The sequence below is a fragment of the Pelodiscus sinensis genome, chromosome 22 (assembly GCF_049634645.1).
Source record: "Pelodiscus sinensis isolate JC-2024 chromosome 22, ASM4963464v1, whole genome shotgun sequence".
Classification (NCBI taxonomy): domain Eukaryota; kingdom Metazoa; phylum Chordata; order Testudines; family Trionychidae; genus Pelodiscus; species Pelodiscus sinensis.
Window position 1 is genome coordinate 26668275 of NC_134732.1, and position 26948 is coordinate 26695222.

A 26948-nucleotide genomic window follows, 5' to 3' on the forward strand; every position below is an offset into this window, starting at 1 on the left:
TCAGGGTGCAAGCTTTGGGAAGGAATTTGGGTGCAGGGGGACTCACATCTGAGGCAGGAGATCGGGGCCAGGAGGAGGTTCAGGGCTAGGACAAGGGTTCAGGAAGCAGGCTCTGCCTGGGCACAGTTTAATTGAGAGAGCTTCCAAATGGTGGCTTACTCCTGCCCTGGCCCTGTACCACTCCTGAAAGCAGCTGTCATATACAGCAGTGGCTCCATGGTGCCACGTGCTGCCCCTCAGCTACAGGCACTGAGCCCACAGCTTCTACTGGCCACTGTTCCTCATTTCTGATCAATGGGAGCTGCAGAAGCGGTGTCTCCAGGCAAGGACAGTATGTGGAGACCCCCTGCTCTGCCTTTCTCCTGGGCTGCAGGGACATGCCAGCCATGTCCAGGAGCAGCAGTTACCACAGGGATAATTACTCCAGCCACGACAGGTTAGGCATTTTAGAACTCACTCCTCAAAGAATTCAATTTAAGCATAAAAGAAATGAAAATTATGAAATGCACAGACCAGTCATAAACCAAAAATAACACACTTTGCAAGCAGCAGAAGTAACAACAACCCACGTATGTGTTGGGTCAGGAGATGAGAGTGAAGGATAGTGCGTGTTTGTGAGTAACAGAGACACACACACAGTGTGTGTGAAAGATATTTGCATTGCCAAACTCCCTCCATCCCTTTCTCTCAGAATGGAGATAGGGTAGAAAAGTGGAGGGAGGAGGGACACCCTGACAGCAACCTCCTCTTCTCCCCCCCGCATACTGCACAGTAAGCAGGTGGCTCCAAATGGGGGCAGTTCCAAGCAGCATGCCAGTGGGTGGAGGAGCAATGGAAGTGCCAGCACTTGATAGCTTCCTGGCCAAATCAGTCAGGATCACCTGTCAGAGACTGCAAGACCTACCAGTAGATCTTGATCTACTCGTTGGTGACCACTGACCTACGAGGAGAGGGTGAGGGATTTGGACTGACTTAGTCTGCAGAAGAGAAGAGTGAGGGAGGATTTGAATGGAGGTTCCAAAGAGGATGGAGAGAGGCTGTTCTCAGTGGTGACAGATGTCAGAACAAGGAGCAATGGTCTCAAGTTATAGTAGGGAGGTGTAGGTTGGATATTAGGAAAAACTGTTTCACTAGAAGGGTGGTGAAGTATTGGAATTGGTTACCTTGGGAGGGGGTGGAATCTCCATCCCTGGAGGTTTTTAAGTCCTGGCTTGAGAGAGCCCTGGCTGGGATGATTTAGCTGGGGTTAGTCCTGCTTTGGGTAAGGAGCTGGACTCAGTGACCTCCTGGGGTCTCTTCCAGCCCCAGGATTCTGTGGTTCTAACATAAAGTGAGGATGCCTGCCCGATATGTGAACTCAGAGCAACAGAGATTTGCTGTTGAAAATAAAATGGTAGAATTTGCACCAAGATACTAATTAGAAGTTCATGAAACATGGGCTCATGGTATCTCCGGTATTGATGTTTTATCATGAAAGCTTGTCCTATTTTCTAAAACCCATGGAGGTAACTTTTACTGCCCTCCACTCTGGAGCAAGGTTTCGTCCTGTTGGCTGACCTGGGGTATTGGTCCATCTAACCGCCACTCAGGTTTGGCTGTTTCCCCTATGGGAAGGAGCACAGCCCTTCACCCTTGAGCAGCTTATTTCCCTGCTGCTGCTACCCTGACAGTGGTTTGTTTTTCTCACCCTCGTGCTTTTGCTCGCTCCGAAGAGCAGGGGCTTTAATGGCCTCCAGCAGCTCTCGATTGAATTGAGGTGTCCTCAACTGACTTCAGGTAACCCCTTCTCAGCTTTTAGGAAAGAATACCTTTAACTTTCTAGAGCTAATATATTGGCCTTCCTGGACCTCTTGCAACTGTCCAGCCTGACTTTGTTACAGGTGGTAAACCTCCCTCCCTTACTAGTGCTGTTTGCAAAGCATTGCATTGTTTGTAGACACTTTGTCTCTGAATGCTCTTATGTCATCTTCTGGTTTTCCTGCTCTTTTATTTATATCTTAGTAGGATTGGGTCCTCATGTTGTATTTTGCTCATCTGATTTTTTAGAGATGCCAGTCCACAGAATTGTTTCATTTTAGATTGTTATAGTTTTAATAAACATTCATTTTGCTAGTAGAGAAAGTATAATGCTAACTGTGATTTTCTTGTTTTGTCCATTCTGAAGCTATTTTCCATCTGCTCACAATCAGAACCATTTACAAATCCAGTTGTCCACATATTACCCCTCTGTCACTATGATCCTTCAAATGACATTAGTGGATTTGGATCAGGCCCAAATGATAGCTCTCCTGGTTGGAAGATGAAGACATTCAGAGTTTCTTATAATTCATTTTTTTCTGCTCATTAGACTCTCAGGGTACATCTACACGGCAAGCTTATTTCAGAAAAAGCTATTCCGGAAGATATCTTCCAGAATAGCTTATTTCAAAATAGAGTGTCCACACTACAGGAAAGCCTCAAAAATAGTCCAAGGTAGGCTCCCCTAATGTGGATGCACTATCTTGATTTAGAGCCCCAGGAAGTGCTGGAGAGGAATAACTTTAGAATCGCTCTGGTGAGGAGCTATTTTCAACATAGCTGCAGTGGAGCGTCCACACACATCCTCTTCTGAAAGAGCTTTTTTGGAGGAGGCGTTATTCCTCGTGGAATGAGGTTTACCAACATCGGAAAAAGCCCTCCATTAGTTTGACTTTTCTTTTGAAATAACACAATTGCTGTGTGGATGCTAGTATTGTCTTTCCAGAATAACGACTGTTGTTCTTGAAAAATGGTGCAGTGTAGACACACCCTCAGTCTATCAACTCCCACTTCCCTCATATTTATTTTTGTTGAAACCTCTGTTTTCGTTATTTTCACTAAAAATGGTGGTTGACTAGTTTGATTAGCACATTAGGACACTTCACTATGAAGATCTAAATAAATACCCATTTTAATAGGATAGGGTAACTCTGCTTTCATTCCACACATTCTCACTTCCATCAAATAATGTAGCTATCGATACCTCCATTTTGGGTTGAATTCCTTGTGATGCCCCTACTGAACTAGGTTTTTAAAAAATAGAACATTCATGTTTCATAAGTCCGAGTTACTTTTAAATAATATAAGTAAGAAGTTAGGAATGCAGGCTGGATGGGTAGAAAACATAAAGCTGTCCTGAAAATTCCTAAATGGAGAAGGATACTGCACCACTGGAAATCTGGAACTGTACATGTTAATATTTTTGTCAGATAATTTTCATCTAGTTGTTTTGGGAGAAAACAATGTAAGCTGTAGAAAGTCACAGCCTGTCAACATGTGACTACCCATGAGAGTTTGCAAGTTACAGATTTTCATTTTTTAAAATTCAAATGATTACTCCTTTTCCATTCCTTATTAACATTTTTTTTATTGTCTCATGTTGGCTGGCTAGGCAAACAGCTGTTCTCAGAGTCTCTGAGCATCTCTTTAATAGCCACACCTATAAATCATCTTGAGCTATTGTGTTAAATCATTCTAGAGGGGCAAACATGCTCCTTTTTTTCTATCATCAGCATACTGAGTACTTTATATCCAGGTTTTAGTTACACATCTGCTTAATATATAAACCTCTAGATTTCAAGTATGGTTAACTACGCTTATACTGAAGATATGGTCCTTAAAAATGTCTGAAGTAAATCTTCATCTGCTAGCTCCTCATAAGTAATGATACCAAAAGAATCACCAATGCTTCTTACTCCAAGTGGTTGTTTCAAAATGTTTATTAATACTCTGTGAAAAATCTGATTAAAAGTCTGGTGAATAGATAATGGGAACCAAATATTTCTGAAACAAAACATCTTGTATTTTTCTGCCATTTTTCTCATTCCATTTTTTCCCTACACCTCTGTTTGACTACAGGATTTGATCCGAAATCTTCCACATCCTTCAGCTTAACTCACATATCATAGTATATCAGTCTGAAAGACCATTAGGGCTAGAAGCATGTCAAATTTAATAAATTAATTAAATATATTAAATGTATTGAATGTCACAACTAAATCAGTAGACACACCTATCGTTAATTATGCTGTGCTAGCCTGTTTTCCATCACTCATAAACTATTTTCTAGCCTTGGGCTGTACCCAAAGTTAAGTCTGAAGGGAAATAGGTCAGCTACTTTCATGTGAATGGGCATTTTTAAAATACAGAAAGAAATCCTACAATTGTGAAAAGATTTCTAACATTGGCCTCAATGAGATGTGCCTTCGATTATTTTCACAAACGTTTTTAATTTGGCTGAATAATGACCTTTTATATAGAGTACACTGAATAAGTTAAGGCTTTTTCACACCACTGAATTGCATTTTTTATATTGTATATGTATATCAAGTGTTGCTTCTTTTTGTGCACGCATTATAGTATGCATTCCACCCCCGCCCTCCACATATCGTTCCTCTATTGACTAGTTACACCACAGGTACACACTTCACAGGCCAAGCTCTCCAGACTAATAGTGTAAAAAGCAAATTTCTGAAATGAAATGCTTACAGTCCATTATAGGTACAGGAAAAGCTAACTATATATTCAGTAAAGTTATTGGCCTGAAAAGGTAAACCACACTCATCAAGTAATTTTTACATTTTAGAAATGAAGGGTTTTTGTTAAATAACCATATTAAAAGAAAACTTTATTACCTCAGACAAAACATTTGGTCTAAGTGGTGGAAGTGGGTCATTCATAGCATTTGGTCTGGAGTTGTGATTATTTAGAGAGGGGAAATTGCTTGTGTAATGTGTTAACCAGTTGAGATCCTTATTCAATCCTAAGATGATAGTTTTTTTTAAATAAAATACTTTTGTGGAATGCATTGAACTGAAGTATTTTGAAGATTTTCTTTCCAAATATGGTGTTTCTGACATGTCTGGGATGCAGTTGATATGTGTTCATCTTAGGTACTCAACACATGTGACCTTGAAAAGGAACGTATTAGATTAGAATTTTAAAAAATGACACCATTTTAAAGAAGTATTTAAAATAATATTTTATTCTTTATCTGTAATGTAGTATTATCTTTTCCAATATGCAATAGACCAGTTGCTGAAATTGTGGAGTGATTATGAATTGTTTTTATTTAAACATAGTAGGGATGTTAAAGACTAGTCGACTATCTGATAAGCAAATGCTTCTTTTGACTAGCTGAGCAGTCCATCTCTCCCCTCCCCCCCCTTTGCTGCCTCTATGTAATATATTATATTACATAGAGGCAGCAAAGGGAGGGGTACTTCAAAGTGGCAGCTCTGCGATTTAAAACGCCGCTTCTGTGTGATTCAAAGGGGCAGCGGTGGAGCCTGAGGTTAGCTGGGGACTCTCCAGCTGATCCTGGGCTCCCCGTGGCATTTCCCCGGAACCCAGGATCAGCAGGGGACTTTGAAATGCCAAAGTGGCTGCTGCACAGCTGATACGCAGATGTTCTGTACACTAGGCTGCCCCTTTAAAATGCCACTTCCGCACAATTCAAAGGGGTAGCTCTGGAGCACGTGGTCAGCTGGGGACTAGTCAGTTAATCACATTTTAACATCTTTAAAACATAGTACAGAACATTTCCTCAGGTCAAATGATAATGTTCATGGGCCTGATCACATTGTTCATTTTTTATTTAATCAGTTTTCACTAAAACAAAAAGTCCAGTTTGCTTCACTGGTACTGGTTATGTGCTTAAAATCCCTAATGTGAATATTTTCTAGGATCAAGTATGGAATTTGTGTTTGCCTCATGTCCCTTAAAGCATCCATTCTTTGAGAGCAGAGAGAAAATTAAGTTGTGGTCAGACAATAGGTCTGACGGGGTTCAGGTGAACAAAGCCCACGGGTAAGTGGAGAACATAGAGACCTGGGAGATGGATCGGAAATGGGGGGGAGCATGGGCTATAATGGCAGAGAGAAAGGAGGGTCAGGGCAAAACTGAGAGGCAAGGTCAAATCAGTATCTTAGATGCCTATATATAAATGTGTGAAGTATGGGTAATAAGCAGGAAGAACTGGAAGTGCTAATAAATAAGTACAATTATGACATTGTTGGCATCACAGAAACTTGGTGGGATAATACACACGATTGGAATGTTTGTATGGAAGGGTACAGCTTGCTCAGGAAGGATAGACAGGGGAAAAAGGGAGGAGGTGTTGCCTTATATATTAAAAATGAACACACTTGGAGTGAGGTGGAGATGGACATAGGAGATGGAAGTGTTGAGAGTCTCTGGGTTAGGCTAAAAGGGGTTAAAAACGAGGGTGATGTCATGCTATGAGTCTACTACAGGCCACCTACCCAGGTGGAAGAAGTGGATGAGGCTTTATTTAAACAACTAACAAGATCATCCAAAGCCCAAGATTTGATGGTGAAGGGGGACTTCAACTATCCAGACATATGTTGGGAAAATAACACAGCGGGGCACAGACTATCCAATAAGTTCTTGGACTGCATTGGAGACAACTTTTTATTTCAGAAGGCTGAAAAAAATACTGGGGGGAAGCTGTTCTAGAGTTGATCCTAACAAATAGGGAGGAACTGGTTGAGAATTCGAAAGTGGAAGGCAGCTTGGGTGAAAGTGATCATGAAATCATAGAGTTCACAATTCTAAGGAAGAAGGGAAAACAGGAAAATAGAGACATTGGATTTTGGGAAGGCGGATTTTGGTAAGCTCAGAGAGCTGATAGGTAAGGGTACGTCTACACTGCATCCCTCGTTCGAACTAGGGATGCAGTGTAGACGTACCCTAAGGTCCCATGGGAATCAAGACTGAGGGGAAAAACTGCTGAGGAGAGTTGGCAGTTTTTCAAAGGGACATTATTAAGGGCCCAAAAGCAAGCTATTCCACTGTGCCGAAAATATGGCAAAAGACCGCCTTGACTTAACCACGATATCTTGCATGATCTAAAAATAAAAAAGGAGTCTCATAAAAAATGGAAAGTAGGACAAATTACAAAGGATGAATATAGGCAAACAGCACAGGAATGCAGGGGCAAGATTAGAAAGGCAAAGGCAGAAAATGAGCTCAAACTAGCTACAGAAATAAAGGGAAACAAGAAGACTTTTTATAAATACATTAGAAGCAAGAGGAAGGACTGGGTAGGACCACTGGTCAGTGAGGAAGAAGAAACGGTAACAGGAAACTTGGAAATGGCAGAGATGCTTAATGACTTCTTTGATTCGGTCTTCACCGAGAAGTCTGAAGGAATGCCTAACATAGTGAATGCTTGTGGAAAGTGGTAGATTTAGAAGATAAAATAAAAAAAGAACAAGTTAAAAATCACTTAGAAAAGTTAGATGCCTGCAAGTCACCAGGGCCTGATAAAATGCATCCTAGAATACTCAAGGAGCTGCAAGAGGAGGTATCTGAGCCTGTAGCTATCATCTTTGGAAAATCATGGTCTTGGAGACAGGAGAGATTCCAGAAGACTGGAAAAGGGCAAATATAGTGCCCATCTATAAAAAGGGAAACAAGAACGACCCAGGAAACTACAGACCAGTGGGTGTGATATACTTAGACTTTAGTAAGGCGTTTGATATGGTCTCGCATGATATTCCAATCAATAAAGTAGGCAAACACAACTCAGATGGGGCTACTATAAGGTGGGTGAATAACTGGCTGGATAACTGTACTCAGAGAGTAGTTATTAATGATTCACAATCCTGCTGGAAAGGTATAACAACTGGGGTTCCGCAGGGATCTGTTTTGGGACCGGCTCTGTTCAATATCTTCATCAACGATTTAGATATTGGCATAGAAAGTACGCTTACTAAATTTGCAGATGATACCAAGCTGGGAGGGGTTGCGACTGCTCTGGAGGATAGGTTCATAATTCAAAATGATCTGGACAAACTGGAGAAATGGTCTGAGGTAAACAGGATGAAAAGACAAATGCAAAGTGCTCCACTTAGGAAGGAACAATCAGTTTCACACATACAGAATGGGAAGCGACTGTCTAGGAAGGAGTACGTCAGAAAGGGATATAGGGGTTATAGTGGACCACAAGCTGAATATGAGTGAGCAGCGTGATGCTGTTGCAAAAAAAGCAAACATGATTCTGGGGTGCATTAACAGGTGTGTTGTAAGCAAGACACTAGAAGTCATTCTTCTGCTCTACTCTGTGCTGGTTAGGCCTCAGTTGGAGTATTGTGTCCAGTTCTGGGCACCGCATTTCAAGAAAGATGTGGAAAATTGGAAAGGGTCCAGAGAAGAGCAACAAGAATGATTAAAGGTCTACAGAACATGACCTATGAAGGAAGGCTGAAAGGATTGAGTTTGTTTAGTTTAGAAAAGAGAAGACCGAGAGGGGACATGATAGCAATTTTCAGGTATCTAAAAGGGTGTCATAAGGAGGAGGGAGAAAACTTGTTCATCTTGGCCTCTGAGGATAGAACAAGAAGCAATGGGCTTAAACTGCAGCAAGGGAGGTTTAGGTTGGACATTAGGAAAAAGTTCCTAACTGTCAGGGTAGTCAAACACTGGAATAAATTGCCCAGGGAGGTCGTGGAATCCCCATCTCTGGAGATATTTAAGAGTAGGTTAGATAAACGTCTATCAGGGATGGTCTAGACAGTATTTGGTCCTGCCATGAGGGTAGGGGACTGGACTCGATGACCTCTCGAGGTCCCTTCCAGTCCTAGTATTCTATGATTGGATGATAGTTGGTGAATTATACTGTCAGTTTTTTCAAGTGCAGATGAGGCCAAAGAATCTGACCAATCTCTTTTCAGCCTAGCAAGCCTGCATCAGAAAATGCACAGACCTTGTAATCTATCTGGAAAAAGATCCTTTGGCTGGGATAAAAACTAGGATTTGGGCACATTGTAATACAATCCCTATACCAGTCAAGATGTCCCCATTTCAGAGGGAAAGCAGGCACATTTTGATGGAAAAAGGCAGGAGCCTCATGGAGACTTCAGTTGCACCTGTGCCGATTGCACCTGTGCACCCACCCTGTATATACACTCATTTCAGAATGTCATGTTCAGGGATGTTTACAAAAGGGATATGTTTGGAAGCAGGGCGGTTTTTGACGTGACACCTGCCCATTCGCTCTTATTTGTTACTGGACCAGATGAAGCAAAATTGCTCTGGTTTAGCTTAAAGTGCTTCTAAATGAGAAACAACAAGGAGTCCTGTGGCATCTTAGGGTATATCTATATTACAGAGGAAGATCGAAGCTGCCACTGTCAATCTTCCAGGGTTCAAATTAGCAGACTAGTTAAAACAGCTAATTCAAAGTGAGAGAGGCACTCCAGTCAATGCTGTTTTCACAAGGAATAAGGGAATTTGAAGGAAGAGTGATCTTCCTTCAACTTCCTGCAGTGTTGACAGTGCTAAAAGCCAAGTTAAGCTACTTCGACTTCAGCTACACAATTAACATAGGTGAAGTTGCATATCTTAATTTGATTTTGTCCCGTAGTGTAGACTTTCCCGTAGAGATGAACTGATTTATTAGGTCATTATCTTTCATGGGTTATGCTCTAATAAATTTGTTAGTCTCTAAGGGTACGTCTAGACTACATGCCTCTGCCGACAGAGGCATGTAGATTAGGCTACCAGGCATAGGAAAATGAAGCGTTGATTTAAATAATCGCTGCTTCATTTAAATTTACATGGCTGCCGCGCTGAGCCGACAAACAGCTGATCAGCTGTTTGTCGGCTCAGCGCGGCAGCCATGTAAATTTAAATGAAGTGGCGATTATTTAAATCGCCGCTTCATTTTCCTATGCCTGGTAGCCTAATCTACATGCCTCTGGCGACAGAGGCATGTAGTCTAGACGTACCCTAAGGTACCACTGGACTCCTCATTGTTTTTACAGGTATAGACTTACACAGCTAGCTTTCTGTGACTTTTAAGTCAGATTCATTAAACTAGCTAGAAATATTGTATGGATATTCTTACACTAAAATGAAATAAGAACTCAGAATATTGCAGAACATATTCCAGTTTTTATTTAATTTGGAAATATTCCATACTGATCAACCCCAGTTTCAGAAATTGGCCTTTGCAGACACAATTTTCCATAAAAATATACCTTAAATAGATACGTAGAATTTAATTTTTTAATGTAAGATAAATTTAGCTAAATTAATCTATAAATCAGAATTAAATGATACAGCACATTAAAATAAAGAGACTGTCATGTCCTTTTATGGAGTTAATGTGATCCATATTGAGTGAACTATTAGCTATTCAGAACTGAAATAATTGACTATATACTTAAAATTCTCAGAAGGTTAAATATTTTATAAAAATGCTTAAAAGAAAAATGCCTATGTTGCTTCTAGAGTATGAAAATTTGGTTTTAAGGCTCTGATCCAGTACATGCTTAATGTTATATGATGAGCAGTCCCAAGTAGGTACAAAGCAGGAAACTTAAACAATGGAACCACGCACATCCTTGAACCTAAGCCCATACTTAGCTGATTGCAAGACTGAGACTTAAGGAAGTTTCTAAGCATTTACATTATGTATCCATTTGAAATACGCTAATGCATTAACATTTGCCCTCAAGGTATCTATATATAACATTTTATGTATTTATAGTATGTAATTATATAAATCAGAAATGAAATATATGGTGCATGGCCAATTCAGTTTAGAAAACAAAATGGTAAGTATTTTAGAAACCTCTCAGTAAGAGATATTGTGATCTTCTAAAGAAGAAGAAATTAAGGGTACGTCTACACTACAGCGCTAATTTGAACTAACTGAGTTCGAATTAGTTAATTCGAACTAAGCTAATTCGAACTAACGCGTCTAGAACTAAAAACTAGTTCGAATTAGCATTTTGCTAATTCGAACTAGCAAGTCCACATTGAGTGGACCCTGAACAGGGCTTAAGGATGGCTGGAAGCAGTGCCGGCAGGGCATCAGAGGAGGACTTAGAGCGTGGAGATGCTGTCTCAGGCTAGCCGAGGGCTGCGCTTAAAGGGTCCCGACCCCCACCCCGGACAGACAGTTCTCAGGGGTGCCCCACTTGCAAAGCAGTCCTGGCTTGGATTGCCCGGAGTACCCACACTGGACACATCACAGCACTCGGCCATCAGCCCGGCTGCACTTGCCACAGGCTGCCATCTGGGGAGAGGGGGCAATCGGGGGGCTGCAGGAGAGCTTCCACCCCAGAAGCCCGCAGAGCCAGCCCAGTCCTCCCCATCGGGGGCTCGTACCCCATTCCTCCCTCACCTCCTTCCACTTACCCTTCCCTAGCACCCCTTCCTGATATACAAAATAAAGATAACGTTTCTTCCAAAATGGAATCTGTCTTTATTGAACAAAACTGGGGGAGACTGGGAAAAGGAGGTGGGAGAGGGGAAGAGAGAGGTTGGGAGAGGGGAGGGCAACTAACATGATCAGGGGTTGGGAACAGGTCCCAGATGAAGAGAGGCTAAAGAGACTGGGACTTTTCAGCTTAGAAAAGAGGAGACGGCGGGAGGACAGGATAGAGGTCTCTAAAAGCAGGAGTGGGGTGGAGAGGGTGCATACAGAAAAGTTCTTCATTAGTTCCCATAAAGAAGGACTAGAGGACACCAAAGGAAAGGAATGGGTAGCAGGCTTCAAACTAGTAAGAGAAAGCTGTTCTTCACAAAGCAAATAGTTAACCTGTGGAACTCCTTGCTGCAGGAGGCTGTGAAGGCTACAACTAGAACAGAGTTTAAAGGGAAGTGAGATCAAGTCATGGAGGTTGGGTCCATGGAGTGGTATTAGCCAGGGGGTAGGAGTGGTGTCCCTGCCCAAAGTTTGTGGAAGGCTGGAGAGGGATGGCACGAGACAAATGGCTTGGTCACTGTCTTCGGTCCATCCCCTCCAGGGTCCCTAGGGTTGGCCGCTGTCGGCAGACAGGCTACTGGACTAGATGGACCTTTGGTCTGACCCAGGACGGCCATTGTAAGCTCAGGGCTCAGGGTCGGGGGTCTCAGTGGACCCCCTTGATTTTTATGCACACCTGCTCCTGGGAGGCCAGGCTGGCAGCTCTCCTGCCCTAGACGGCCACTTTCCTGTGCCCAGTGCGGACATCGTGGACGAGGTCCACGATGTCCGCACTAGCCCAGGAAGGTGCCCGCCTCTTGCGGTCCAGGGCAAGCTCCTGGGAGCTGCCAGCCTGGTCCCGGGAAGAGGGGGTGGGCTAAGGGACATCGGGTGGGTGGCTCTGTGCCGTGCCAGGTGCAGGGTCTGCTGGCTGGGTGCTGGCAGGCTTGCACCTGGCACGGGCACCGTAGCCAGCCCGTGCCCCTTTAAGGGGTCCGGGGCCGGGAGGGGGGCATACGAGTTTCCCTGGTGTTGGCCAGAGTGGCCACCAGGGAAACCTGGGGAGGGCTAGCCTCCCACTAATTCGAATTAAGGGGCTACACACCCCTTAATTCGAACTAGCTAGTTCGAACTAGGCTTAATCCTCGTAAAATGAGGTTTTCCTAGTTCGAACTAAGCGCTCCGCTAGTTCGATTCAAATTCGAACTAGCGGAGCGCTAGTGTAGCGGCTATGAGTGTTAGTTCGAACTAACGTGCGTTAGTTCGAACTAAAATTGTACTGTAGACATACCCTATTTTCCCTTTGCCCTAGATAAACTTTTGTTTCTGATACTTTAGAATGTTGTTGCCAACATCCTTTGCTGTAGTTGCCACTGCTGATACTGCTCATCAGTGTTTCCCTACATTTGCTAAAAGTAAAATGTTTTTTGTTCTTATACTGGGTTGTTGGTTTTTTGGGGGGCAGGAGGGCTTGGGGTGTGTGTGTGGGGGGGGGGGTTGTTTGTTTTTAAATTCAGAATCAAATTCTGCAATAAATTCATAGAATTATAAAATTCTAGAACTGGAAGGGACCTTGAGAGGTCATCAAGTCCAGTCCCCGGCTTTCAATGTGATTGATTTCAGCTACAAAAATAGGTTTGGGCTACAGAGTAACTTCTCCAGAAATGTAGAAGTGCCAGCTTGGTGTTTCTGTGATGTACTTCCTGCTTGGGAGTAGAAACAGAGGAACCCAGGATAGGGCAATTGCAGGCTACAGTGAGAGGATAGTGGGAAGTTTTGTTGCCTTATTTCAATATAAGGTTTCCATTCTTCCGTTTCTTATTTTGAAACCTGTCTGCTTGCAATAAGATACAACAAGGTTGAGTGCTGCAGCCACACAATGCCCAACTGGCTTGATTGTGGCTCTGCTGCTTCAGTGAAGTAGCCTACTCATGTTCATGCATCCCCATTGTGGGGCCAGAGTCTTGATCACTATGACCAGTCTCCTAGCACTGTAAAAATACTAGTTGTAAAGTCATTTTTTAAGCTTTTGGAACAAGAATTGGAATATTAGAAGGGTGCTGTATAGATAGCATTATGACATGAGATCTTTCTCCTAAATTAAAATACAAGTGTAAGAACTCAAAATTAAGCAGTCCGTAACACCATAATTTATTATGTATCAACACTGACTTCAACTTGTTTTTAATTGTGGCCTCAAAAATGTTAGCCGGATACATAAAATAAGCTAAAACTGAGTGAACGTTTTTTGATATAGTTGTATATTACATTTATGCCTCCATATTTTAGGACAGTGGCCTCCAGCCTTTTTAAGTGCAAGATCACTTTTCCAATTTAAGTCAATCCAGGATCTACTTCAAACCCAAATACCCTTGTTCTACCTCCTTCCCTACCCCTTCTTTGAGCCCCTGCTCTACCACACCCCTTCTCCAAAGCCCCACCCTGATCATTCTGTGGAGATGGGGTACAGCGATGGGGAGAAGGGAACACCCGGACATCAATGGCCCCACTCTTCTGCCTCCCCCACCTTGAACAGCAAACAGAAGCCCACGGAGGAGGGTGTGGGGGGGGGCAGCTCCAAGGCAGAGGCCAGGAGCGGCACAACAGTGGAGGAAGAGGCAACTGAAGTGCTCTAGCTCCAAGCCAAACCAGTCAGGATCATCTGTCACAGGCTCCAGGATCTACCAGTAGATCCCAATCTGCTGGTTGGTGACCACTGTTGTAGGACATCAGACTGATTCTGACCTGTTTTGCCTTACTTGGTGAAACTTTCCAGGTTTATGTAGGAAATAGTAAGACTAACCAGAAGTATAAATATTTTAATATTTTAAGACTTTTTATTCCAAGTTTTTAGCACATCTGTTAACATTTATAGATGTACTTTCATTGACGCACTGATGGCACGTGTGTGTGTGTGTGTGTGTGTGTGTATGTGTATTAGCTATTTTAAGTTTCAAAAAATCAAGTGCATATTAATATTCTATAAATTAGGAAAATGTCTGGATTATAACATTTTACATCTTTATTTTAAAAACTTAATACAGATGAAGTTAGTGTCAACATTTTGTCATTTACATTTTATATGTGTGTATATATATATATATAAAATGATAGATTGACATCCTGTATCTAAATAATACTAAGGATTTGTCTACAGCTTCAGTGTTAAGTCTGAAACTGTATTTTTAATTTAATGTGCAAAAAACTTACAAATATTATTCTAGATTTGGTTTATTTGTTTGTTTTAAATCTAACCAAATCTCCTTGTAGTATGCTTTTCTGACTTTTAGGTGACACTCTCTCTTGAATTTGTATTTACTGTTTATCTTTCTCTTCTCTTCAGCTTCTGAATCGCAAAGACAAGATCACCTTTGAGAAGTTAGACTACTTAATGTCTAAGGAAGATAATTATAAGAGGACCCGGGAGTATATTAGAAGCTTAAAGATGGTTCCTACTATTCCCTATTTAGGTAGGTGTGAAAACAGGCTTGTGGTATCTGAGGAAATCTGTTCAGTTTTGAATAAGAAGTCTTTGCTGTTTCTGACTGACAAATTGCCAACTGCACCGGTGTACTTGAAGCTAACCATATACTGAATATGTGGTTCACTTAGTTTGTTGTTCAGGAAAATTAAATATAGTGAAGGATTTTAAGGTGTTATAATGTCATTGTGAACTTGGAGAGCTTGTATCTTCATGTTAAATCTGAAATAGAATTAAACCAATGTTTAATGTGGATTATGGCTCTTTTTAATGTAAAAGACAATTGGATTTCAGAAATGTCTTAAATTGAAGTTTTTATTAGCGAGACAAGATGATGAGGTAATATACTTTACTGGACCAACTTTTGTTAGTGAAAAAGAGAAGCTTTCAAGTCAGTCAGAGCTCTTTTTTCAGGTCTGAAAAAGATACTCAGAGCATAAGCATTCATGAGCTCCAGCCCATGAAAGCTTATGCACAAATAAATGTGTTAGTCTTTAAAATGCCACAGGACTCCTCATCGTTTATGCTGAAACAGATTAACATGGCTATCCCTCTGCTGATGCTTAGTGTTGCAACTAAACATAAGATGGGACAGATCTTTTAGCATAAGTAGTTAACAGATAGCTTAAGGGACAATTCAAGGTAAAATGGCCTGTTAACACCCCTGCAATACTCAGTGGGGGTTTTGCCATTGACTTAAATGAGGTCATAATTTCACCTGATTTATCAGTGCTCATTATAAATTAGATGATTTCAAAGAATTCAGTGTTAAGTGGGAATAAAAAATTGTCTTATAGAAGGGTAAAAATAAACTAAAATGATGGTCCACCATAGTATAGAATGGTCTGTTCGCCACTTCTTTTCATTAAGTGAAAAGGATCTGAGGTCCCATGTGGTGGTGATTATTGCAAACGATCCAAATCTTATGCTGAATACAAAATTTTCTAATTTTCTGTATAACTCTTTCTTACCTCATGTAAATGCTTCACAAACATTAATGAATTTATCTTCACAGTAGGTCCCTAAGGAAAAGTGTTGGTACTATCTCTGTTTTACAGATGAAGAACTGAGGAATAGTGAGGTTAAGTCCAAAATCATGAGCTGTTTACAAATTTTTGGCATCTATCTTAATACATGTAGAACATGATTTTTTCAGATCATTTAGTATTTGTTATAATTTTATGCATTCAAAGCATAGCTCCAATTAACATTATCTGCAGTTAGGAGTGCTCAGCCCTTTTGCAAATCTGTTCCCAGCTATCTCAGGTACAGTGTCTAAAATTTGAGGAGCAAAGTTGCTGGTCACCTATTATACTTTGGTTTAACTTAAGCAGGCAGAATCTTATAAGAACTTTAGAGCTAGAATAGAATCCAGTTGGTCAGAGTAGCATTCAGCTACAAGAGCATTCTTTCTCTTCCTGCAGTCCCCTGCTTCATTCACTACACATCTTCCAACTTCTATAACATTTGAGAGTTGAATCCTTTGACAACAACCTCTTTCACGACACAACTCTGATTCATTCCTTGAGCATAATCCATCCTATACACTAAATGAGCCAGGGACCCTGTGGATTTTCCGTGATGTTGTAGTCATGTGATGAAAGACTGTATCATAGTATATATGCACAATGGTTCAGACGATTGAATGGGCACTTCTCCCTGGTGTCTGTATGCCAGCATACAAGAGTATTGAGGACACAAAAGAGGTGGTTTCCCTCCTGTCAGTTCCATTGCTCAGTGCACAGCAGCTACAGCAGCCAGGAGAAAAATATAAGTAAAAGCTTTCTCCACCCCTGGAGCCATGAGTTGGAGCTTTCACGCTCAGTACAGACCAAATCTTTACACAATTTTGCTGCCAGCTTCTAACAAGCCTCTACTAAGTACGTACAAAGAACAGTTTTCAGAGGCTTTTAATTTGATCAAAATTGAATAGATTTTCACCAAGACGGCAAACACATCCTCAGTGCTCAGAGCAATCTGCACAGCAAGTTTCTAACATGGAAGTACTAGAGCTTCTCCATAAAATAGTTGTAAGATATTTTAATACTGGTAACACAGTGGGTTGTCTCCTAGTTCATGGATGAAGCTAAACAAGTTTTGCTAAAGCTTCCCCCCCAAGTAAGAGACTTTGGGGATCCACTCAGACCAGTAAGGGTTATCACCACCTGCCCCATTACTCTGGGTGCCTTCAGAGTTATGCAGTTGTGGCACTCAGTCCTGGCACCAACAGTCAACTTATAAATATGCAAGTCACTAGGCAGTGAAAACCTCAGTTATTTTTTGTAGAGTGACCTTGGCACCTCTCACCCAGGCCTGAATTTCCTCCAGCATGTCTGCCAGTGTGACAATTTGCTGAGGTTCCCAGAATTGTGAATTACTGTGTTAACCCTCTTATTTCTCACTAAGAGTTTTGCTACTGCTGAACTGTGAGAGAAACTGCCTGATACCGTCTGCCTTGCTATTTTGACAAACACTCATATTTCAATTATACCGCTAATTTTGATTTATCATAAAAGTAAAAATATTATTGGACATGGGATTAAGTGAAACCAAGTATAAAGAATAAGGACCAAAATGGTTATAAACAAAAGTAAAAATGTACTTCCAAAACTAAAAATAAACAAAGACTGTAATCTGTTAAAACAGATTTCTCACCTGTATTCAGTTTCTAGAGATTTCAACTCCCTTGAAATCAACATTCTTTGATATCAAGAGATCTCTGGTCATTTGATCCCCTATATTATAGGTCCTAAAATAGCTTTCTGTTTGTTCTCATATTTTTCAAATTTTGTTGACCCTGTAATAAGAACAGACAGGCTTCCTGCTGTTGTTTATTCCTGTTGAGTTTCCATCCCCCTACAGCTTTGTATGTAAATGGGCTTCTATTGTTTTGATTCAGTAATGCCTAATTTATATTACAGATAGGCAGATGTCTTCCTCCCTGACTGAGAGAAAAGAGGTTAAAGCATGATCACTGAATATCCATAATTCCTCTCAAAGTGTTAATGCAGATATTTCACAGTCATATGAATATGAATGTCATGGGCTTTCAGAAAAGCTTGATACTCTTTGATTTATACAATTTTACTATATTATCAGTTGATTCATTTGCTTATCAGAAAATCAGAACCCATCTTTATAGCCCAGTAAACCTTTGAAATATATTCTTTGAAAAGTAATCCTAGTCCAAGTTTCTCTCTCCCGTGGGGAGTAGACATCCCACACCTTGCCCAAAGTTCATTGACCTTGGGACAAGAGGCAGGAAGGCTTCCTGAGTGTGCAGTTTCTGTCCCCATTGAGAGAGGAACATCAAGATGCTATTACAGAGTAATTAATATTAATGGAACTGCAGCATGGAAATTAAAGTTTGGCCAAGTTGTAAGCTGCTAAAAACAGTGCCTTTATAAAACAAAGGCAGGACTATGCAGCTCTTTAAAGACTAACAAGATGGTTTATTAGGTGATGAGCTTTCATGGGCCAGACCCACTTCCTCAGATCAAATTGTGGAAGAAAATTGGCATGACCATATATACCAAAGGGATACAAAGAAAAAGTGAACACACATAAAATAGACAAATCAGATTTTAGAACAGAGGAGGGATGAGGGGGCGAGGTTAATGTCTATGAGGTAATGATATTAGAGGTGATAATTGGGGAAGCTATCTTTGTAATGGGTGAGATAATTAGCATCTTTGTTAAGCCCCATTTGTAAAGTGTCAAATTTAAGCATGAATGACAGTTCAAAGGTTTCTCTTTGAAGTCTTTTGTTAAAGCCTCTTTGAAGCAGGATGCAGGTAGTAAGGTCATTGAGACTGCCCAGGCTGGTTGAAATGGCAAGAAACTGTTTTTTTTTGTGAGACTTTCTGATGTCTGTTTTGTGTGCATTGATTCTTTGGCGAAGTGTCTAGGAAGTTTGTCCAATATATATAGCAGACGGACACTGTTGGCACATGATGGCATAAATTATATTTCTGGATGAGCAGGAATATGTGTTCTTGATCTTGTAACATGGTCCAATAATGGTATCAGCAGAGTGAATATGTGGTTGGTAATAGTGTGGTATGTCCTGTGGTTGTTGGTAAGAATCATCCTGAGGTTAGGTGGTTGTCTATAGGAGACTATGGGTCTGTCTCCCAGAGTCTCATAAAGAAAAAACAGTTTCTTGCCATTTCAACCAGCCTTGGCATTGTCTCAATGACCTTACTACCTGCATCCTGCTTCAAAGAGGCTTTAACACAAGAGACTTCAAAGAGAAGCCTCTGAACTGTCATTCATGCTTAAATTTGACACTTTACAAATGGGGCTTAACAAAGATGCTAATTATCTCACCCATTACAAAGATAGCTTCCCCAATTATCACCTCTAATGTCATTACCTCGTAGACATTAACCTCCCCCCCTCAATCCCCCTCTGTTCTAAAATCTGATTTGTCTATTTTATGTGTTCACTTTTTTTTTGTATCCCTTTGGTATATATGGTCAAGCCAATTTTCTTCCACTATTTGATCTGAGGAAGTGGGTCTGGCCCTCAAAAGCTCATCACCTAATAAACCATCTTGTTAGTCTTTAAAGTGCTGCATAGTCCTGCCTTTTGTTTCAGCTAGACCAGACTAACACGGCTACATCTCTATTACTATTTATAAAATAATACAGTGACACTGAACAGCATATATCATTATTAGCTTCACTTACTATAAGAAGACTTTGTGTTCCTATAGTATCTTCCATCCAAAGAACTCTAATTAAATGGCATACCTTAATGAAATTAGCCTCATAATGCCCTATAAGGTAAAGGGAATTGCCTCATTTTATGATAAAGAAACTGAGGCACAGAAATTTTAAGTTATTTACTAAAGATAGACAAACTAGTGGCAGAATTAAAAGTAGAACACAGATACTCTGATGCCCAGTCTTGTTCTTTAGCCACTTCCCTGTCCTTTATCTATTGTACTTTGACATAATTTCAGTTCCAATTACTGAACTTCAGAGTAGTGCTTTTTGGCCTTCTAACCACAGAAATGTCGGGATGTAACACATTATTATTCTAGGTGAGACTTAAGTTAGGTGTGTGAAGACATGGCCAGTTGTCAGTGGGAATGTTTCACTGGAAGTTTTTATCTTAAGAACAAAGTTTACATAATTGGTATATGAGGAAATTTGTAGGAATGTGTTTCTCTAATACATTAATCTCATGTCTCCTGCCAGTTTTCCCATAGTCCTTTATATCTTCATTGTTCTCTCTAGATATAGGAGGATAAAAACAACCTTAACCCCAGAGATCTCTGGTGCTTTCTAGATTGGGTTTTTAAACTCTGGGTTGAGGTTTGTAATGGCAAGCCTCTAAACAGCCATGAGATGCTTTGTTTACCTGTGCTGCCTCGGGTATGGGTGATGGGAGCTCCCTTGGGCCGCCGATCGCCGTTCTCAGCCCGTGGGAGCTGTGGGAAGCGATGGCCCATATCTCTGGAGGCACAGGTAAACAAAGTGTCTTGCGGCTGACTAGTGGCTTGCCCTCACAGGTAGGGATTGAACAAGTAAGCAATTAACCAATAACAGGTCCAAGGGTTCTGTTCCAGACCAGCAAGGGGCCCACTGCAGACAGGGTCTTCTCTCATCGAGAGCAGTCCCAATCTGCGGTGGGCCTAGAGGCTGCTCTAGCATCTGGAGCAATCTCTATCTGCAGGGAGCCTGGGCCCCCTGAAGCAGGCAGAAGTTGCTTCAACCGGGGTTGGGAACCAGGAACCAGCAGCAGCCTCAGCCGTAGCGCAGGGCTGGGAGCTGGCAGCCATTCCCAGAGCAGGGCTGGTGGTGGGACCCCGGATCCCAAGTAGGTCAGTTAACCAGTTAAACGTTATGTCAACCTAACATTTAACCAGTTAATTGATTAACTAGGATTTTACATCCTTACTTACAAGTAACAACCTAGAGTTTGGAAACTCCTATTCTAGATCAATGGCCCTTAAAAATATTTATTTGAAAGTAAAACTAACAAATATATCACTATAACTTGCAGATTTTGAAAGCCATAAAACACTCGTGGAGGTTTAAAACAAATAGAATAAAAAAACCCTGTAAAATATGTATGTATATTCACACAATCTCAGTCTCTCACTGACAAAGTACCTCTGCCTATGGAATACGTTTGTTTGCTCCAGGCTATAGTGTATAAATTCTCACAGCAAAATTAGAAGTACCTTAACAAAGAGTGATAGAGATATTATTGATCTGAGGAAGTGGGTCTGGCCCACGAAAGCTCATCATCTAATAAACCATCTTGTTAGTCTTTAAAGTGCTACATAGTCCTGTATTTTGTTTCTTAACAAAGAGGTTTGCAATTGAAGTAAAGACCTAACCTTGATTACCATTCTTGCTGCATATTCAATTCTTAGTACTTTTGTCTGCTGACCCCATGTTATTTCCCAGGACTTGGCCTGATGCTACATTTGACAATCAATAATGATTTGTTCTTTAGTGAATATAGTATTGGTACTAGACTGAAGAACAAGGACAAAAGGAGTACCATGCAGGTAGCAGCACATCTCTTCACATACTTCTCATCTGCTAACATGCCACATGTGACTTCTAGGAGTTATGTTTAGTTGTAAAGGTAACATTTCTTCTACGTCTCAATTCAGTCCTTGGTGTCTAATCTGAGAAATTCTAACCAGGGTAGCAACTGGAAGCAAACTCATTTTACATAGGCCACTCAACAGGTATTCAGATTATATGTATGTGCTACCACTTTCTGTCTCATTATGGAAGCTTTAATTAATGTTCAGTTATGCATTTAAAGCAGGGATTTAGTATATTGGGAATAGAAGAAATCCGAACAATGGTATGGGCTCATTACTTGATGGAGTTTGCAGAGTTTTAATAACATTACAAAAAAGGCAGAAGTGTTCAATAAATATTTCTGATTGTCTTTGTATCACATGAGTGTGATCTGCTGTCAAGTGTGGGGTGTCAAGTAATGTTAAAAGGCCACAGTTTAGGAAAGTTGTTGAACTATTGGAGAGAGTGCAGGAAAGAGCAATAAATATTGAGAGAGAAAATGTCTTGTGAGAAGACACTGAAAAATCTCAATCTGTCTAATTTATCAGAAAGGAGATTGAGAGATGATTTGATTGTTATGTATAAATATCTTCCCAGAGAGAAATTACTACTAAGGGCTCTTTAGCAGAAAAAAAGGCAAAGCAAAAACCAGTAGCTGAAAATTGAGACCAAATTCAAATTAGAAATTAGGCACAACTGTTAAACAGCGAGGGTAATTCACCATTGGAACAACTAACAATCCATCTCCGTATTTCTAAGTCTAGACTAGTATCCATTCTGGAAGGTAGTTTAGTCAACTATAAGTAATTGGGCTAAACACTGGCATAGCTGAAAGCTCTGTGTTTCCCTTCTGGTTTTAAAATCTATGAAAAATTCAGTGTACCCTCTCCAAGTTTACATCACTTGCACTCTGAATAAATTTTCTTAGAATTAACACATAAAGCTGTTACTTTAGTATTAGTTAAAGTGGGTCCTTTACAGAATTCAGTACTCCGTGCAAAAACTTTATTTTTATCCTAAAGTATGTGAAAGGCAGAATAACAGACTTCAGATTTCCTACATAATTAAAATGCACTGAAGTCATGTACATGGGTTAGTTTGTTTAGAATTAGATAAAAATTATTTTTAAAGACACATTAATTTTTTTCCATTTTTTTTCTGTTCATGGTGCCACTTAAGGGAAGATTTAAGGTTGCTTGCCTTCGCTGTGCATTTCTTACCTTAATATGGTTGGATTTCTGCTAAATTTAACCTTAATTTGCTGGGTTTATAACAATGGGTTTTTGGATAACTACAATATCCCTGAAATATTGCTTACCCTAGATTATTAATAGGTACTGTCGGCCTTAACTCCACATTAACATAGTTGTTAAATGTGTATGTGTAACTGGAAAGAAAAATTAAAACTTTGTGTGAAGTTTTAAATGAGCACAGTGTAAGCAAGTAAAGTAGTATTCACAATCACACTCTGTACGATCTTAAATGGATTTAGTCTTTTCCAAGTTTAAAACCACTATTTTAAACTATTTTTAAAACTTTGCAGTAGATTTTTTTTCTTTTCAGACAGATCTTCCAAGTTAGAAAAATCTTGAGATCAGCAAGACTGTGGTATGGAGTGTTGGAAGCATTTAGCCACAAGTTGGTCTGGGAAATAATAGCAGTCTTGTTTGAAAATTTATGGGTACTGTAGTTGGTCACTGAATTTTCCAATGTTCATTGAAGGTGGTCTTTTCGTACAGTGTACGTTAAGGAAGACAGAGTTGTGTGCATGGGTGCTGTTGTGTCATACAGGCAGTCCCCGAGTTACGCGGATCCGACTTATGTCGGATCTGCAGTTACGAACGGGGTTTGCTGCCCATCTCCTTGGTCTGCTGGAGACCAGCAGACCAGGGAGATGGGAAGCAAAGCCTCTGAGGACGCCGGCAGCGGGACAGCCGCAGTGCGTCTGGGCTGTCCGCTGCCCGCGTGCTCCGCGGCTTTGCTCCATGTCTCCCCAGACCAGCGGACAGCCCAGACGCGCCGCCGTTGTCCCGCTGCCGGCGTGCTTCGCGGCTTTGCTCCCAGACCAGGGAGACGCAGAGCAAAGCCGCGGAGGACCCAGGCGGCGGGACCGCGGTGCGTCTCGGTCCCCCGTCCGCATCTCCCTGGTCTGCTGGGGGGGGGGGGGACGCAGCTAGTACGCCCCCCCCCCCAGCAGTCCAGGCTTTTCTCCGGACACCTGTGGTAGAGCAGCTGGGGCGCTGCCGGTTGGTCCCGCAGCGCCGCTCTGGGTGCTACTGGACCAACCCAGCAGCACCCCAGCTGCTCTGCCCCAGGCGTCCTGATTCAGCCGCTGCTGGTCAGTTTCAGCAGCGGCTGACTTGGGGACGCCTGGGGCAGAGCAGCTGGGGTGCTGGTGGATTGGTCTAGTAGCGCCGAGAAGCGGCGCTACTGGACCAACCCAGCAGCACCCCAGCTGCTCTGCCCCTGGTGTCCCCAAGTCAGCCGCTGCTGAAACTGACCAGAGCTGACTCCAGGAAGCCCGAGGCAGAGTTGCTCTGCCTCGGGCTTCCTGTAGTCAGCCGCTGGTCAGTTTCAGCAGCGGCTGAATCTGGACTCCAGTTCCAACTTACATACAGATTCAACTTAAGAACAAACCTACAGTCCCTATCTTGTATGTAACCCGGGGACTGCCTGTATATGTTTTCCCTGTAGAGAAACTGTTAAACGACCAGACCCCTTTTCTTTTGATATAACAATGGGTATAGCAGTGAGGGCTCAGATAGACAACAGAAGAGTTTCATGAAAGGACTTCTTCATAATTGAAATTTTAAGCAAGAATGTTAAGATTTTCTTTCTCCAGGAATTTTCTTTAATAATGGGGAGATAACCTTTTATTTGGATACTCTGGATAATACTAAGCTGTGCAGCTCCTAGCATTTCAGGGTATGTCGACACTACAGCGCTAATTCGAACTAACTTAATTCGAATTAGTTAATTCGAACTAAGCTAATTCGAATTAGCGCAGCTAGACTTAAAAACTAGTTCGAATTAGCGTTTTGCTAATTCGAACTAGCATGTCCACACAGAGTGGACCCTGAACTGAGGTTAAGGATGGCCGGAAGCAGTGCTGGCAGGGCATCAGATAAGGACTTAGAGTGTGGAGCTGCTGTCTCAGGCTAGCCGAGGGCTGTGCTTAAAGGGAGCAGACCCCCACCCCGGACAGACAGTTCTCAGGGTTCCCCACTTGCAAAGCAGTCCTGGCTTGGAGTGCCCTGAGTGCCCACACGCGGAACATCACAGCACTTGGCCATCACACCGGCTGCATTTGCCACAGGCTGCCATCTGTGGGGAGGGAGCAATCGGGGGGCTGCAGGAGAACTTCCACCCCGAGAAGCCCGCAGAGCCAGCCCAGTCCTCCCCATCGGGGGCGGGTACCCCATTCCTCCCTTACCTCCTTCCACTTACCCTTCCCTAGCCCCCCTTCCTGATGTACAAAATAAAGAAAACATGTGTACAAAAATATAATCTTTCTTTATTGAATGAAACTGGGGGAGACTGGGAAAAAGAGGTGGGAGAGGGGAAGAGATAGGCTGGGAGAGGGGAGGGCAACTAAAATGATCAGGGGTTTGGAACAGGTCCCATATGAAAAGAGGCTAAAGAGACTGGGACTTTTCAGCTTAGAGAAGAGGAGACGGAGGGGGGATATGATAGAGGTCTATAAAAGCAAGAGTGGTGTGGAGAGGGTGCATCAAGAAAAGTTCTCCATTAGTTCCCATAATAGAAGGACTAGAGGACACCAAAGGAAAGGAATGGGTAGCAGGCTTCAAACTAGTAACAGAAAGTTGTTCTTCACAAAGCAAAGAGTCAACCTGTGGAACTCCTTGCTGCAGGAGGCTGTGAAGGCTACAACTAGAACAGAGTTTAAAGAGAAGTTAGATCAAGTCATGGAGGTTGGGTCCATGGAGTGGTATTAGCCAGGGGGTAGAAATAGTGTCCCTGCCCAAAGTTTGTGGAAGGCTGGAGAGGGATGGCACGAGACAAATGGCTTGGTCACTGTCTTTGGTCCATCCCCTCCAGGGTACCTAGAGTTGGCTGCTGTCGGCAGAAAGGCTACTGGACTAGCGATGGACCTTTGGTCTGACCCAGTACGGCCATTGTAAGCTCAGGGCTCAGGGTCGGGGGTCTCAGTGGACCACCTTGATCTTCATGCAAACCTGCTCCTGGGTGGCTAGGCTGGCAGCTATCCTGCCCTAGATGGCCACTTTCCTGTGCCTAGTGCGGAGTTTGTGGACGACGTCCATGATGTCTGCACTAGACCAGGCGGGTGCCCGCCTCTTGCGGTCCTGGCCAGGCTCCCGAGAGCCGCCAGCCTGGTCCCGGGAAGAGGCGGAGGGCTGGGGCGCATCGGGTGGCTGGCTCATGGCATGCCAGGTGCAGGGTCTTTAAGGGCTCTGGGGGCCGGGAGGGGGGCAATAGAGTTTCCCTGGTGTTGGCCAGAGTGGCCACCAGGGAAAGCTGGGGAGGGCTAGCCTCTCACTAGTTCGAATTAAGGGGCTTAGTCCTCGTACAATGAGATTTACCTAGTTCGAACTAAGCGCTTGGCTAGTTCGAATTAAGTTCGAACTAGCGGAGCACTAGTGTAGCGCCTATCCAAGTTAATTCGAACTAACATCTGTTAGTTAGAATTAACTTTGTAGTGTAGACATACCCTCAGACTGTGCTTATAGGTTAATGCTATAGACTACATGCATTCCCCCCCCCCCCTCCCCCGGGCCAGTAAATATTTTAGCAGCCCAGCTCAGTCCTGGTTTGCGCTGGGTCCGTGACCTATCCCAACTGCACCTCTGCATTAAAAGTGTATGAGGAGCCAGGCAGGCAGGCAGCCTGGTTCAGTTCCGGCTTGTGCTGGCTCCGGGAGCTCAGCCCCTCCTCTGGACAGGGGCTGCTGCCACCCTGCGCTGCTGCCTCTGTATCAGCAGCAGCGCAGAACATCATGTAACCAGTCCGTGAGGGAAGCTGGTTTTTAAACTGACTTCCCTTGCAGACCAACTCCTGCCTGGCTCCCCATGCTGCTGCCTCTGATACAGAGGCAGCAGCGTGGAGTGGCAGGGCATTCCTCGGGATTGGGGCTGGAACGCACTGACTTCCGGTCCCACTCCCAGGGACTGTAGAATAGTCGACTAACCGATAAGAATTCATGAGGTTAATCGATTTTCAATTAACCTATTTTTAACATCCCTACTACATATAATATTTCCAGTACAGCATACAGCCCAAGAGAGGCATAGTCCTCTAATCCTGCTATTGTGTGGCATACTCTTACTACAGTACATTAAAATCAATTAACTGGCATGTTCTCAACACACATGGAAGAGATGTATGCAAGAAACAAAATTAATTATGTAATTTAACAAATGATATAATTTTAGCATAGACAGCAGCTGCATTTCTTGTGACTTTTAATGAGGGCAGACAGCAAATCCAACATCTGAAAGCACCAAGTAAATTTTAAAAAACCCAGAATGTATAATCTATTTTAGGATAAAGGCCAGTGGCAATATGCCACCGTCAAGAAGCAAATAAAGCAATTAGAGAGCTGGAAATAAATTAGTAGTATTAACATCAAAGCAAATGTGTGTATTTCTGGGTCCTTCTCTGCCTGTAATTTTTGTTTCCAGGAGGAGAGAGGGAAAATACT

The 26948-nt window shown here is 42.3% G+C and overlaps 1 protein-coding gene across 13 annotated transcripts in view; it reads left to right on the forward strand.

Moving 5' to 3' along the window:
• Positions 1–26948, forward strand: part of RALGPS1 (Ral GEF with PH domain and SH3 binding motif 1) — a 428912-nt gene that overhangs the window by 164824 nt on the left and 237140 nt on the right. For all 13 annotated transcript variants that reach the window (XR_012897221.1, XM_075905764.1, XM_075905763.1 and 10 more), the window contains one exon: positions 14580–14706. Coding sequence is in view for 12 of the 13 variants with exons in the window: in XM_075905764.1 (XP_075761879.1) it covers positions 14580–14706 (127 nt within the window). In the remaining variant the exon portion in view is untranslated. The remainder of the gene's footprint in view (positions 1–14579; positions 14707–26948) is intronic.